The sequence below is a fragment of the Suricata suricatta genome, chromosome 12, assembly GCF_006229205.1.
Source record: "Suricata suricatta isolate VVHF042 chromosome 12, meerkat_22Aug2017_6uvM2_HiC, whole genome shotgun sequence".
Classification (NCBI taxonomy): domain Eukaryota; kingdom Metazoa; phylum Chordata; class Mammalia; order Carnivora; family Herpestidae; genus Suricata; species Suricata suricatta.
This window is the reverse complement of record NC_043711.1, coordinates 79,508,998-79,522,158: the sequence shown is the minus strand read 5'-3', so window position 1 is coordinate 79,522,158 and position 13,161 is coordinate 79,508,998. Positions and strand designations below refer to the sequence as shown.

General features: G+C 55.4%; 1 protein-coding gene and 1 long non-coding RNA gene across 2 annotated transcripts in view; both read right to left on the bottom strand.

Moving 5' to 3' along the window:
- Nucleotides 1–749: 749 nt before the first annotated feature.
- LOC115274690 lies at nt 750–2,048 on the bottom strand. Its single transcript, XR_003901216.1, has 3 exons — nt 1,763–2,048; nt 1,177–1,293; nt 750–1,069 (listed from the first exon to the last, which is right to left on the bottom strand). It is a non-coding gene; the product is annotated as an uncharacterized LOC115274690 (long non-coding RNA).
- A 3,292-nt stretch (nt 2,049–5,340) lies between these two features.
- RSPO4 (R-spondin 4) overlaps nt 5,341–13,161 on the bottom strand; it is a 31,980-nt gene continuing 24,159 nt past the window's right edge. Inside the window, exons 2-5 of the mRNA XM_029918102.1 lie at nt 8,725–8,913; nt 7,879–8,019; nt 6,241–6,426; nt 5,341–5,649 (exon numbers count right to left, since the gene is read on the bottom strand). Of these exons, the coding sequence (XP_029773962.1) occupies nt 5,543–5,649; nt 6,241–6,426; nt 7,879–8,019; nt 8,725–8,913 (623 nt within the window). The 3' untranslated portion in view covers nt 5,341–5,542. The remainder of the gene's footprint in view (nt 5,650–6,240; nt 6,427–7,878; nt 8,020–8,724; nt 8,914–13,161) is intronic.

The following is a 13,161-nucleotide window of genomic DNA, read 5'->3' as shown; positions in this document are numbered from 1 at the left end:
GTTTGGGGTGTGTCCGGTCTCCCACGGAGGTTTGGGATGTGTCCGGTCTCCCACGGAGGTTTGGGGTGTGTCCAGTGTGGCAGGGAACACATGTGTAGCCCGTACACGTGTGATTTTGCACATTACTGGAAGTGGGTCCTTGAGTCAGGGGACGAGCGCCTTGTCATTCTGATAGATGTCATCAACTCATCTTCTCTAGAGGTTGGGCTGTATCCCTTCCCCTAGGAAGGCAGCAGAGAGCTCACCCACAGCCTGGCCAAGCCTTGCGGTTCTGAAATTCTGGCTCTTTGCCAACCAGACAGGTCCAGAATGGCAGCTCTGTATGATTTTATTGTCATTTGGTTTGAATGAAGCTGGCCATCTTTTCCGACAGATGTGTAAGAGCCATTTGGAGTTCCTTTTCCAGATGACACTTTGTTGCTGTACAGAAGCCATACTGAACAGAAGACAGCAGCGAAGGTCTGGATGCATTTCCATGATTCTTGCCTTCCTGGTCCGAGATGCACCCCATGGGTGCCCCACAGGGAATGGCCCCCTGGTGGAAGGCGAGGCCAGAGTTCCCACACCCCTACTTCCTCTCTGAGCCTCAGATTCCTCTGTCTATAAAAAGTAGGAACAATAATAAAATCTACCTCCCGAGGGTGAGATGGAGAATGTATTGAAGTTTTTCGTGTTAAAGGCCGGACCCAGTTCCTGGCTCTGACTTAGTGCTTGAGAGATGGTTATTGAATGAATAAATGAAAGAGATGTTGGAATAAGAACCTTTATTGAGGACTTACTGGGTGTACAATCTCGCATGTATTATTAAAGCTTATTTAAACCTCGTAGTGACACCTTGAGAGATATCCTTCTGGTCCCCTTTTACAGATGAGGAAACTGAGGCACGAAGAGATGTACAAGATCTTGCCTAAGGGCTCAGAGCTGGTCAGTGGCACAGGTGACATTTGTGGCCGTCCTGCGAGGCTCTTCTCTGCCTCTTCCCTGTCCTCCTCCCTGGGAGATGGTGCCACTATGAACCCTTCTCCATCCCATTCCAGTTGTCTGTTGCTGCAAAACAATCCTTCCAGACCTTGGGGACAGAAAGCAACAACCGTTTATTATGCTTGCGAGTTCTGAAGATTAGGAGTTCAGAGAGGGCAGCTATCCTCTGCGGGCGCCTTAGCTAGGCAGACTCACCGCTAAGGGCTGTAGGAGTCACTTCCGAGCTGACTTCTTCAGTCCCGGTCTGGCTGGCTGATCTGTGTGGCCTCGTGGGTGGTGCGTGGCTGGCTGAACGGAAGACTATGGGGGAGGCTGGGAGTCGGAGGAGCAGGAGACCTCAGGGCTGAGTCCTTGAGCCCCAGGGTCGGGGGCCTAGAAAGTTTGCCCATTCTGGGGTCGGCCCCTCCATGAGCAGCTTCTGCTCTAGGGATTTACACAGCCTGTTTCTTGGAGCTGGGCCCCCTCCTGACCTGTGTCCGGCTTCCGTTCCCAGCCTGCCCATCTGGCCCTGGGGGAGGTGCTCCCTGAGCCCTCTTGGGCTGTCGATGCATCTGCTGTCCCTCCTCCCAGATCCTGTCCCTTGGGTGGGGGACAGCCCTGTCACACCACTGTCACTGACTTGAGCACAGACTGGAAAGCTCCAGGGACAAGGTCTTGGGTCTTGATCACCCGCACCCAGCACAGTCCCAGGCACACCGCAGCCCCTTTGGGCGTATTTACTGAACAGATAGTGAGGTGGGACTGGTACATTTTGGGCGACTTTAACTCGAGCCTCAGTTACCTCTTCTGTAAGTTGGCTTGCAGCGCTGCTCTGAAGCCGCAGGAGAGAAAGGACGGGGAAAGGCGCGCACACAGGAGGGAGTCAGAACGGTGATCTACACTGAAGAGAGAACGAAGGAAAGAAGATACTGCCCCTAGCGTTTGGTCATGTTAATGACATTTAAGGCATTCTGATTATTAATCATCATTATCAGTACTGTTGCTTTTGTCGTTAGAAGAATGCACATTTCCTGAGTCTGATGGACCACACAGGATGGTCTGAAATTCTCTGATAAGTGAAAATTGGAAGAACTAGAACTCCCCAGTCACAGGGGGCTGGAGGCCAGGATGTCTTGGCTGGAGGTCGGAATGGCTGCATGCTCGATTACCGCGGTAGGATGAATCCGGGTCCCCTCTGTGCGAGGGAGGGTCTGAGCCCTGGACCTTTACCGTTGTGAATGCCACGTAGCTGAAGCCACCATGGCAACTGTTGTCGTCCAGCCCAAGGCGGGAGGCTGCCTCCCCCATGTCACGGACCCTCACCTGCCCTATAGGAGTAAAAAGCCTTGCGTCCCCGGGTTCCTGAAAAGTGCCGGGACACAAGCGTGCCTGCCGCACTGTTCCTGATTAGGCGGCGCCCTCTAGGGACAGCAGGTGGGAATGACAGGCAGGGTCGTGGTGCTGGTCAGGCGGGACCCGGGACAGAGAGGGAGGGTGGGAGTTCAAGGCTCTGGGGGTGGCCCGTGGAGCTGGTGGTGGAGCCGGGCGGGAGGGCTGAACAGCGACGCCGCATCTCTGGCCAAGCTTTGTTTTCTCTCTCTGGAATAGCTTCTGGCTGGGGGCCAGAGCTCCTTCTAGGCTCTGTCCCTGTTTGGCTGGGTGACCCTGGCCAGTTTCAGAGCTTCTCTCTGAGCTTAGTCGGCAAGAGGCAGTTAGGGGGTGCCTGGGTGGCTCAGTCAGTTAAGGGTCAAGTCTGGATTTCTGCTCAGGTCCTGATCTCACAGTTGGTGAGTTTGAGCCCTGAGTGGGGGCTTTGTGCTGTCATTGCGGAGCCTGCTTGGGATTCTCTCTCTAACTCTCTCTGCCCCTCCCCCCACAAATAAATACATAAACTTAAAAAAAAAAAAAAGAAAAGCAGTTAATGAGAGGATCTCCTTGCCAGTAAAGGGCCAGTCCTCCAGAGAACGTGAGAGAGGCTGGGATGAGAAAGGTTGAGGAGCTGGAGGGGACGGGACATCTGAGATCCATCTCAGGAGGGGTTTAGGCCATGTTGAAACTTACCTCCTAATTTGAAACCCTTAACACAAACAAACAAAAACCCAAGCAGCCCTGGTCCATTGCTCTCATTTGGAGACAGAGGATGAGGCTTCCCCGAGGAAAAGACCATGGCCAAGGAATCACAGTGCTGGAAGCTTTCATTTCCCTCTTTATCTCCTAACGCCATGGACTTTAGAACCTCTCGTATCCCAGAATTCAAATCTCACCAGAAAACTGTACAGAGAAGAGATACATACGCGAAACCCCCCAGAACCACAATGCTGAGCCTTGCTGTCAGACTCAGAATGGCAGCCGGGACTCTAAGTCACCTGCGAGCCACCCTCTCCACTGAGCTTGTCCTGGGATGGGCCCTTTGCTCTCACGGCCTGCCCACAACCTTGTTTGACACGGGTAGGCCCGGGGTATGGCCCCAAGATCTGAGTTTTTACAAAAAGCGCTCCAGGAGATGCTGTTGTGCCACTCATATTTGGGCAAAGGTTTCAGTCCGGTCATGCCCCCTCCTCATTCATCAGATTGGTAGGGAGGGGGACAGAGGCCCAGAAGGAAAAATGACTTGGTCTAAAGCCCACAGACAGCTGGTGGCAGGACCCATGGGACTCAAGCCTGGGCCCCCAGTGCTGAAGCCAGTCTCACCAGCAGCCCCAGAGTGTTGAGATGCCTCCTTGGGATGGTCACACCTCCTGGGCGTCCCTGGCCCCTCAGACATGTCACACAGGGCACAGATAAAATCCTGCGGTCACTTCTGTGATTCATGGGGCTGAGAGATGCTGGGGGTGGAGGATGACAGTGCTGTGTCTTCTGCCTGTGGCTAAGCCCCCTTCTTGAGAGGAGCCTGGGGGGAGCTGGGAGCCCTTCCTCTGCTGTCAGCACCCCCTTTGTCCCTGACACCCCCTGGCCACTCAGCCCTGAGCGTTCCAGGGAAAGCCGCCCCCCATGGGTTAGATTCGCTACTCCACACTCATCAGCGTCATGGCTTTGTAACACCTGCCTGATGTCCAAGAAGCAATTGCATTTCTTCTTTCTTTTCTCTTTATTAAAAAAAAAGTTGGAATCTTGAAACAATCAGAGAGCATTTCAGAGGCACACACTTTGCAGAAGAGAAGCTGGTCGTCTGGCCAGGTGAGGAAGGGCTGTGGCTGTCCTCTGGGAGGGGAAAGGGACCTAGGAGTGAGGGCGGGGCCTTGCAGGGGTGGGGGTCAGAGGGGTGTGCCAGAGAGGGAAGCCTGGGGTGGGAGAGTGCTGCCTCATCACTCCTACTCTCCCTTCCCGCAGGCAGACACCCCCCTCCCAGGCCACCCCAGACCCTTCGGGCCTCGGGCTCCCAGAGCTCCCAGCTGCTGGGCCTTCTGAGCTCAGGCCAGCAAGTAATTCCAGGGCAAGCCGGGAGCCCCCTTCCTGGGGTCCTGGGAGGCCAAGGAGGAGGAGGTTGGAACCATGATGGTGGCATGGCAGGCAGTGAGAACAAACCCACTTCGGAGCTAGGTCTAACTCAGACGCCTCCAATGTTTCCCCGCCTGGTGCATCACAGTGAAATACATGGGCACAGGCTTCAGTGGCGGCAGGGGGGGAGGCAGGAGAGCCTTCGCTCGCTCCCTCCTTCATCTCCTCTCCAAAGGCCCCCGAGTTTCCTGTGGATGCGCCCCCCGCAGGGCAGCTGGTAAGTAAAAAGTCTAGCACCTAGGTTCCCTTGGGCAAGTCCCTTCTTGGGCCTCAGCCTCCCCATGAGTAAAATGGAGGATTCCAGGGTGGGGAACAGAGCAGCCTGGATAACCTCAAAATTCCCTTCAGCTTTGCTGGCCTCTCTGGGCGGGGCCTGTGGTTCCCTCGGGGGTGACAGCCTCACCTGATGCAGTGCATGGACCCCCAGAGGACATGGGAGTACAGTCAGCTTGGGAAGAAGGGGCAGACACCCATGGGAGGGAGGTGATGAAGGACTGAGGGGATGTGGCAGGCAGCTTCCGGGAGGGCAGACTCCAGCCACAGGCCAGCTGGGGAGAGTGTCCAGGCTGGGCGTGGGGAGCCCCCAGAGCCTTTTTTAGGGGCTCCTATGGGAGCTGGTGGCTAAGGGCTGTGGAAATGGCCTTTGGAGATTGGCCTGAGCAGGGGCGGAGGGGGCACTCACAGCCCTGGGTCCTGGGGTCTCCTCTGGGGCAGAAGTGGGGCTGTCAGGCCACAAGTGGCCTGGGCCCTGCCCTCAGACACCCCCTCTCTGCGAAGCTGGGAGGAGAGACAGAGAGAGAGAGATGCAGAGGACACTGCCAAGAACAGGAAGGAAACAGGAGTGAAGGAAAAGAAAGGCAGATGGACACAAGGGAAATGAGAAAGAAAGGAGAGGACTAGACGTGGGGGCGGGGGGGAGGACAAGGAAGGAATATCAGAAAGAAAACAGGAAAGGTGGACCGACACAAGGAAGAGGCGGGGAGAGGGAAGGACCAGGGCAAAGCTGCCCCAGCGTGGGCGGTGGTTGGGGCGGGAGGGCAGGACTGGGGCCGTGGGCACCAGGCCTGCAGGCCTCTGGGGCTCCTCAGGCGGCCGTGGACTGGCGGGACCTCAAGCCGGGCGTGTGGTCAGGCTTCTTGTCCTTGCGTGGCCGCCGGTCTCTGCGGCCCTTCTTCTGGTTGGGGCTCCTCTCTGCACCCAGAGCACAGGGCATTATTTCTGAGGCCGCTCTGGGCCCCAGGAGCCCCTCCTCCTGGCAGATGAGGGTGTGCCCCCCACCCCCCTCAGCAAGGTTTTGAACCACATTTGGGTGCTGACCATCCAGTCGCTCCGCTTTGGAGTTCAGACTGCAGGGCAGCCTACCCCACACAGACCACGGGTCCCCCTTCCTTAGCGGGTGAGGAGGGGCACCGACCAGCTGAGGACCTCCCCCATGCTGGGTATCTGGCCTGGCCAGGCCTGGAGGTTTGCCTGGGGCAAGGGGGCCAGTCCCTGGGGGTGCCTGTGACCCTCTCACTGGTACTCACTTTGCAGTTTACAAGGTTCTCTGCTGGAGACACAATGCCTTTGACCCAGGTCCCTGGACCCACTCCCCCACTCCCCTGACCCCAGCAAGCAAGGCCTGCCTTTGAAAGGGCACTGGGGCGGGCGATGCGTGGCCCATGGGAAGGTGTGGCTAATCTTGGACTTTCAGGCAGCGGTAAGGCACTATTCGTCACCAGCTACTCAAAGTCCCCCGTGGATCCCGCCTGCTGCAGACCCGAAGGCCGGCCTGGTGCTCACCAGCTGGGCAGGGCCTCTGGAGGGGACACCTCCGCGACTCGGACAGCACCCGACACGTGGCTGCCTCCTCGCTCCCGGCCCGGCCGGCCTCCCTCACACGCGTCTCCAGGCCCCAGGCCGAGCCGCAGGTCTTCCCGTTGTGCGTGCAGCGGCTCCAGCTGCCCCAGGGGCCCGACTCACATTCTTCTGCTGGGTGGAGACAGACAGACAGACAGACAGACAGATCTGGTCGGCTGGCAGTGAGTGTCCTTCAGATCCAAGGGCAGGGTCTGAGGGGCCCCATTCCCTGAACACCATGTCCACATGCAAGGGGTTTGCAAGCTCTTACAAGGAGCAGAATGAGACACTTCAGTATCTAGGAGAGTCCAAAGGTGGGCACTAGACTAGAGCATGCCCAGGCCACATGCAGGGGTGACCACTGGCCTTAGAGGGGAAGACTTCCCCCAGGAGATGACAGAGGGGCTAGAGGGGGAGGAGATGACCCGGTGAAACTGGAAGGAAGCACAGTGCGGGCAGGCGTGCACAGCCCCCGGGGCCTGGCAGACCGTGTCTGGGGGAAGGCAGCTAGAGCAGGGGCAGGGTGAAGGCTGGGAGGAGGAGGGCCAGGCGAAGAGGCCAGAAGGTCTGCTGGGAGGCCCTCAGGCCCAGGACACTGCTTTGACCTTGATCATGAGCCTTTTTTGGGCCGTGGAAGGCAGAGGCTGTGCAGTGCTGTTGTGAGGAAAAATGAGGTCGTGGGACATGAAAGTTCTCAGTAGGAAACAACTTACATAAAAAATATATAATATAAATAGATAAATTTTTAAATTAAAAAATATATACATATATTCATTCACATTTGATTCTTTTAAGAGCCCCTGAGAAGTAGGTAAAGAACAGGGCAGCTGCTGATATCCCCATTTTGCAGATGAGGTCACTGAGGCCTTGAGCAGATAAGGGGCCCTCAAAGGCAACAAATAAGGGGCTCAACATCAGAACACGGTAAGTATTTAAGACCCAATCAGGCCCAGAAACCGGGTCTCCAGACCTGAGGACAATGGTCCTTTCACTAGATGTGTTCATTTGACAAGGAGGGACTGAGCACCTACTATGTGCCTCATGATGTGCTAGGTGCTGAGCCGCAGGGGGACAAGACAGACCTGGCTCTGACTCCCGGAGTTCACCGCCTAGAAACGTCAGGCGGGGAGGGGCAGGGTGCTTCTGCAGGTGCCAGAGCCCAGAGGAGGCATGGGCCCCAGGGGCCTGAGGGAGCTGGAAGACTTCCCGGAGGAGGTGACCTGAAGCTTGAAGTAGGGGCCAGGAGATTAGCCAGGCTCAGGGAGGGGCCAAAGGGAGAAGTGCAAAGGATCTGAACCTGGGTGTGTGTTCAGTGCTCTTGCGAGCTTTGCTGCCTCCCCCTGGCAATGACAATGAAACCAATGTTGGCAGCAATAAGGATTACAGTAACGCTGCTTATGATGGTTCTAGGGTCCTGAAGGCTGCCCGTGTGTGCCCAACATCCCCTGTTGGGCCCCCCATCACCATGTGACATTCTCCTGTGGTTCCTGCAGGTCTCCAGGCACCCCTCGCCGGCCCCTGTAGGGAAGGAGGCAGGAGGTGGGGCGAGGCAGGAGGTGGGGCAAGGAGGCCCCCACTCACCCTGGCACTCCCGCGTGCTGGGCTGGGCGGCAGTGCCCAGCGGGCAGGTGGGCAGACACTTCCCCTTGTACAGGTAAAACCGTCTCTTGCACTGGATACAGAAGTCCTGGCTGAAGCAGCTCTCACACGTGGGCCCACATTCTGCAATAGAGCCAGGGTCCCCCACCCCCGGTGAGCGTGGCTTCCAGAAGGGGCCCCTCTGGGCCTGCCGGACGCAGGAGGGCCTTTGAGCAGCCCACGCTCTGGAGCGCTGGGGTCAGGATTCATCCTCCTTTGAAGCCCAGACTTGTCCAGGCTCAAACTGGCCTGCGTTCAAGGACCCCCTTCCTCGTCTAAAAGGAACGGTTCAGTAGGAGGGGCGGGAGGGAGGGGAGAGAGGGACATGTTCAAGGTAACCCGGTTATTTGGATTTCAAGGTCAAGATTCCCTTTCTCATTTGAGCCAAGGCTCAGGGAGGGCAATGGCTTGTCTAAAGCCACAGAGCAAACTGAGGCTGTGACTGAGGACTTGCTGCCCCCTCCCTGTCCAGGCTTGGAGATGGTCCTGAATTGTCCCAATCAGGGACAAATAGATGGTGAAAAGTAGAGTTAGGACTTAGGACTAGGAGCTAGGTCCAGAGGGAGGGAGTCTTGTGCCCGGGGCCACACAGCAATCTAGGGCAGAAGCAAGGGCTCCCTGCCCCCTTAGCGCTGAGACCGGATAGGGCACTGACTTGCTCAGGGCTTTGGAGTCAGCGCCTGGGCTCAGGTGCCACCCGCTCTGTGGCGCATGGGGCGGGAGGTGGCATGTGAGGCCGGAGGCCCCAGGGGCCCAGCTCCAGCACAGGACCAGGGAGGAGCTACGTACTTTTGCACCTGTTGACCTCCTGGCCACGGACGCCGAAGTAGCCGGAGGGACAGTCGTGCACGCACTTGCCGAACTGGCGGATACCGTCCCGGCAGATGAGCAGGAACAGCCTCTGCTGGCACGTGGAACAGCCGTTCTCCTCCGAGCAGATGACGCAGCCCGTGCAGTTGCCCCCCAGACCAGTGCCCACTGCCATCCGGGCCGGTGGTGGAAGGAGGGGGGAACCGGGAGAGAGATGGTCAAACCACGCCGGTGAGCGGCTCAGACTGCCTCGGGGAGCATATTCATGGAACACACCGCCACCCAGACCTTGCGGACATTTCCCACACGGCTAGAAATGGGCACGTGACCCAAATCTGGCCAATGGGGTGTGAGGGAGAGCAACGTGTGCTCAAAAGCTGCCTTAAAGAACAGGGGCAGGCCCTGTGTCCCTCCTCCTTCCCGTTGTGTAGAAGGTGACCATGATGGCTGGAACACGAGCAGCTTTTTTGGATCATGAGGTAAGAACCACATGCTGAGGATGGCAGAGAAAGAAGACCGAAAGAGCCTGGGTCCTCGAGGGAGGTAGAACTTTTGTGCCAGCCCTGGACTGCCTGTGTGGACTTACATGAGAGAGAAATCAATGTCTATTTTGTTTAAACTATTGTTATCTGGAGTTTTCTATAACTCACAGACAAACATAACCTTCAGAGAAATAGGGTGTATTTTTGAGTATGTGGAGGGTGTATATGTATGTGGGGGCAGGGGGACCCTCGCCCTCCTGTGGCCAGTCCCAACAATACTCCATTCCTCCCCTTCACCACCATCAAGGGCTCCCAACATCATCAAGCGTAGCAAGTGGAGGGAAGGAAGTTTTTGTTGCCCTAGAATTGGCAACCAGGACCCAAAGCAGGGAAGGAGGAAGAACAACACTCTAGAAAGAGAGCGTTTCCAGGGCTCATGGGGGGAGGGGGAATATCTGCTATCCTGGCCAGCACCTGATTAAGCTAACCACTTAGAGAGAGGAGCTCATGGGAGATGGGAGTAGTCCGCCTGCGGTGGGGGGATTGCTGTGCTTTTCCTTCTGTTCCCAACCCCCAAAACTAAATGAGAAGAGATGCAGGGTGCCCCTCACAGAGACACGGTGCCTGACAAAAGAGGTGACCAGCTTCTCACGCCTGGGGGGACATTCACTTGTGTTGCAGCCCTGCAGATCGGCCCCTTCCCAGGCCTCTCTGAGCAGAGAAAAGAGGCCAGGAGAGAGAAGGGCAGAGCTGAGAGGGCAGGCAGCAGTGGAAGAGCCTGTGTCTCCTTCAGGACAAGCACGAGGGGCTTCGCAGCGGCAAGGGCCCCTTAGAAGTAGCCAGGCTTCAGTGCCTTGCAGGCAGGCTGTTTGCTGGCAAGTGTCCCTGTAAGAGGCAGCAAGGAAAACCTTGGAGGTAGGAGTTGGGGAGAGGCAAAAAGTGACCAGGTGTCTTGAAGGATCAGGCAGCTTCTTAGAGGTGACTGGGGACACATAAAAAATTCTTTTAACATTTATTCATTTTTGAGAGAGAGAGAGAGTGAGCTGGGGAAGGACAGAGAGAGAGAGGGAGGCATAGAAATCTGAAGCAGGCTCCAGGCTCTGAGCTGTCAGCACAGAACCCAATGCGGGGCTTGAACCCACGAACTGTGAGATCATGACCTGAGCTGAAGTCAGATGCTTATCTGACTGAGCCACCCAAGCACCCCAGGGACACATTAGACTGTTTCACATGTATATCCCATTAAGGTCAGACTGCTTAATAAACCAGTTACACACCTCTGCTCACCTGAGCCCATGGCCACCCAGAATAGGACGTTCTGGATTCCCCAGCTCTGCCCCCCCGCTTTCTGTTGGTGCCCATCTGCCTTTTAGAGGAATTCCCCCATTGGGTGAGGACCCAGAGAAGGGCAAATCCTGGTGTCCCCCAGGAACAAAAACCAAGGAGGCCAAGCCCTTCTTCAAGTTGGCCGTGACTGGACATTGGCTAATCAGATACGTGTCCCGAGTCCTGGGAGTCGGATGAAGAGTGAGGAGGATATGTGGGGATAAGGGTCCAGGCAGAAGCCCCGCTGACACTGCCCAGACCGGCCTGGCACCTTTCTGCCTCCCCGTCCTTCCCGTCCTGGGGTGGAAACCAGCAGTTCTCCAAGCTTATCTCCAGCTGCCTGGGTTCTGGGAGAGCCCCCACATCCTGCGGCTATCGCCCCTTGCTATTGCTTACATCTAGAACCCTCACCAATGCCCTTGGGAAGAGAAATTGTTACAGAAAAGCAGAGTCAAGGTTTTGATGTCTCCAGTGTCTCCAGCGCTGCAGACCTGCAGGAACCCCAGGGCACAGAGAAGGGGTGATGTCATAGGAGGGATCCCCGGGACCAGAGAGAGAACAGCAGCTGAGAAGCGAACAGAGCCCACACCTGCCACCCAACGGGAGATAACTTAAACTCTGACAATACAAAGGGCCGGCAAGGTTGAGAGGAAACTGTCCCTTCTGATAGGAGTGTCAACGCTGGAGAAAAATTCAGCAGCATCTAGAACATGAGGATGTGCCTTTTCTGAACTCAGCGATTTGACTTGTGGTCTAAACCCTAGAGCAGTGCTTCTTAAATTCTTGCGCCAGCCTCTCAGAGAGGGCTTGTAACAACACACAGCGCTGGGTTCCACCCCAAGTGTCCGATTCAGTAGATCTGAGGCGGGGCCTGAGAATCTGCATTTCTAACTGGGTCCAGGCAATACTGCTCTGTTGCTGCTGGTCCCTGTCCTTGCTCTCAGAACCATGGACACAGAGAAACTCTCTGTGCCCAGAGACATGAACAAAGATGTTCACTGCAGCATCACTTAATAGCAAAGAATTACAAAACCCTGGGCATCAAAAGAAGCAATGAGCACAGTGGCCATATTCCACATATTCGACCCATGAGAGATGCCTGAGGCTGACTTGCAGCTGTCATCATGGATGCATCTCAAAGGCAATGCTGGGAGCAAAAAAAGCAAGCTGCATAATGAATCGTGTAGGAAGGAACCATTTGTAGAAAGTTCAAAACTCTGCAAAGACAGAAATACTCTGGGTCATTTACAATACTTAAATTTGTATTAAAGAGTAAAAGACATAAGGGGCCGCTAAACACTGAGTTCAGGATGTGGCGCCTCCGAGGTGAGGTGAGACATGGGAAAGGAGATGCTGGAAGAAGGCTGGAGACTTCTCTCGAATCTGTGACGTTTAATTTCTGAAAATCTGAAACAAATATGAAAATGGCAAGCGGCTGGCTGGTGTACAAATGTTCATTATATTTTTTATTCTTGACTGTAGGTTTGAATTACTTTACAATAAATATATTAGAAAACTTTTTTCAATGTTTTATTTATTTTTGAGACACAAAGAGACAGAGCACGAGCAGGCAGGGGCAGAGAGAGAGGGAGACACAGAATCGGAAACAGGCTCGAATGCGGGGCTCGAATCCTCGAACATGAGATCATGACCTGAGCCGAAGTCGAAGGCTTAACCGACTGAGCCACCCAGGTGCCCCTACAATAAATATATTTTAAAAAATGTTTAGCCTCTATTATGTGTGTGTGGTTTGTGAGAGGGAGAAGGAGTGGGCGAGGATGTCTTCTAATCCTACCCCTCCCGACTTCCTTCCCCAAGCCCTGGCCCATCCTCGAGCTGAGGTCTTGGGCAGGGGAAGGTGACAGAAGTTCTGAGAGTGGTGGGGACCTGCGGCCATGAGAGCTATACTAGTTGTCTCCCCAAGTCCATTTTCCCTCCTCCTCGGCAATGGAACTCTCGTGTTTAGTGAATCAATGTCTTCTAAGGATAAAGACTACATTTCCCAGGCTCCTTTGCAGTGGTATGTGATGATACGTCTAAGTTCTAACCAATGGGCTTCAAGTGGGAGTGTCCTGTGCCTCAATCCCGGAATGACCTTCAAAGAAGAGCAGCTCTGTTCTCCTCTTCTTGGTGGTCCTGTGGGACTGCGGACTTGGAAGTCTGAGCCAGGGCTGATGCAGGGCAGAGGAACCTGGCAGAGAGACCAAGGTGTGGCCATACTAGCCCAGGGCAGCCTCAGATTCTTGTATAGGAGAGGGAGGAAATGTCAATCCTCTTGTTTAAGCCCCTGGGCCTTTCTGACAGAGAGGACTGCATGATAATGACCGATGATGTGGGAGTCTTCAACCATGCAGGTGGTCACAGAGTGACATCAGTGGGGACCAGGGTATCTCTCCCCAGTGCCTTGATGCTAGGAAATCCCACCGGACCTGAGATGCAGCCCCACCAATAAAGGGCAAAGGGACCTTCAAATGGCTTGAGGTGATCTCTGCCACTTGGCAGAACAGGAGTTCAAATTCGAAATTTTGTACAGTTACAGATCCCAACTAGCATTTTTCAGCCCCCGCCTGGTCTTTGAAGAGGTGATTCTCTGCCTCTTGCTGCATCC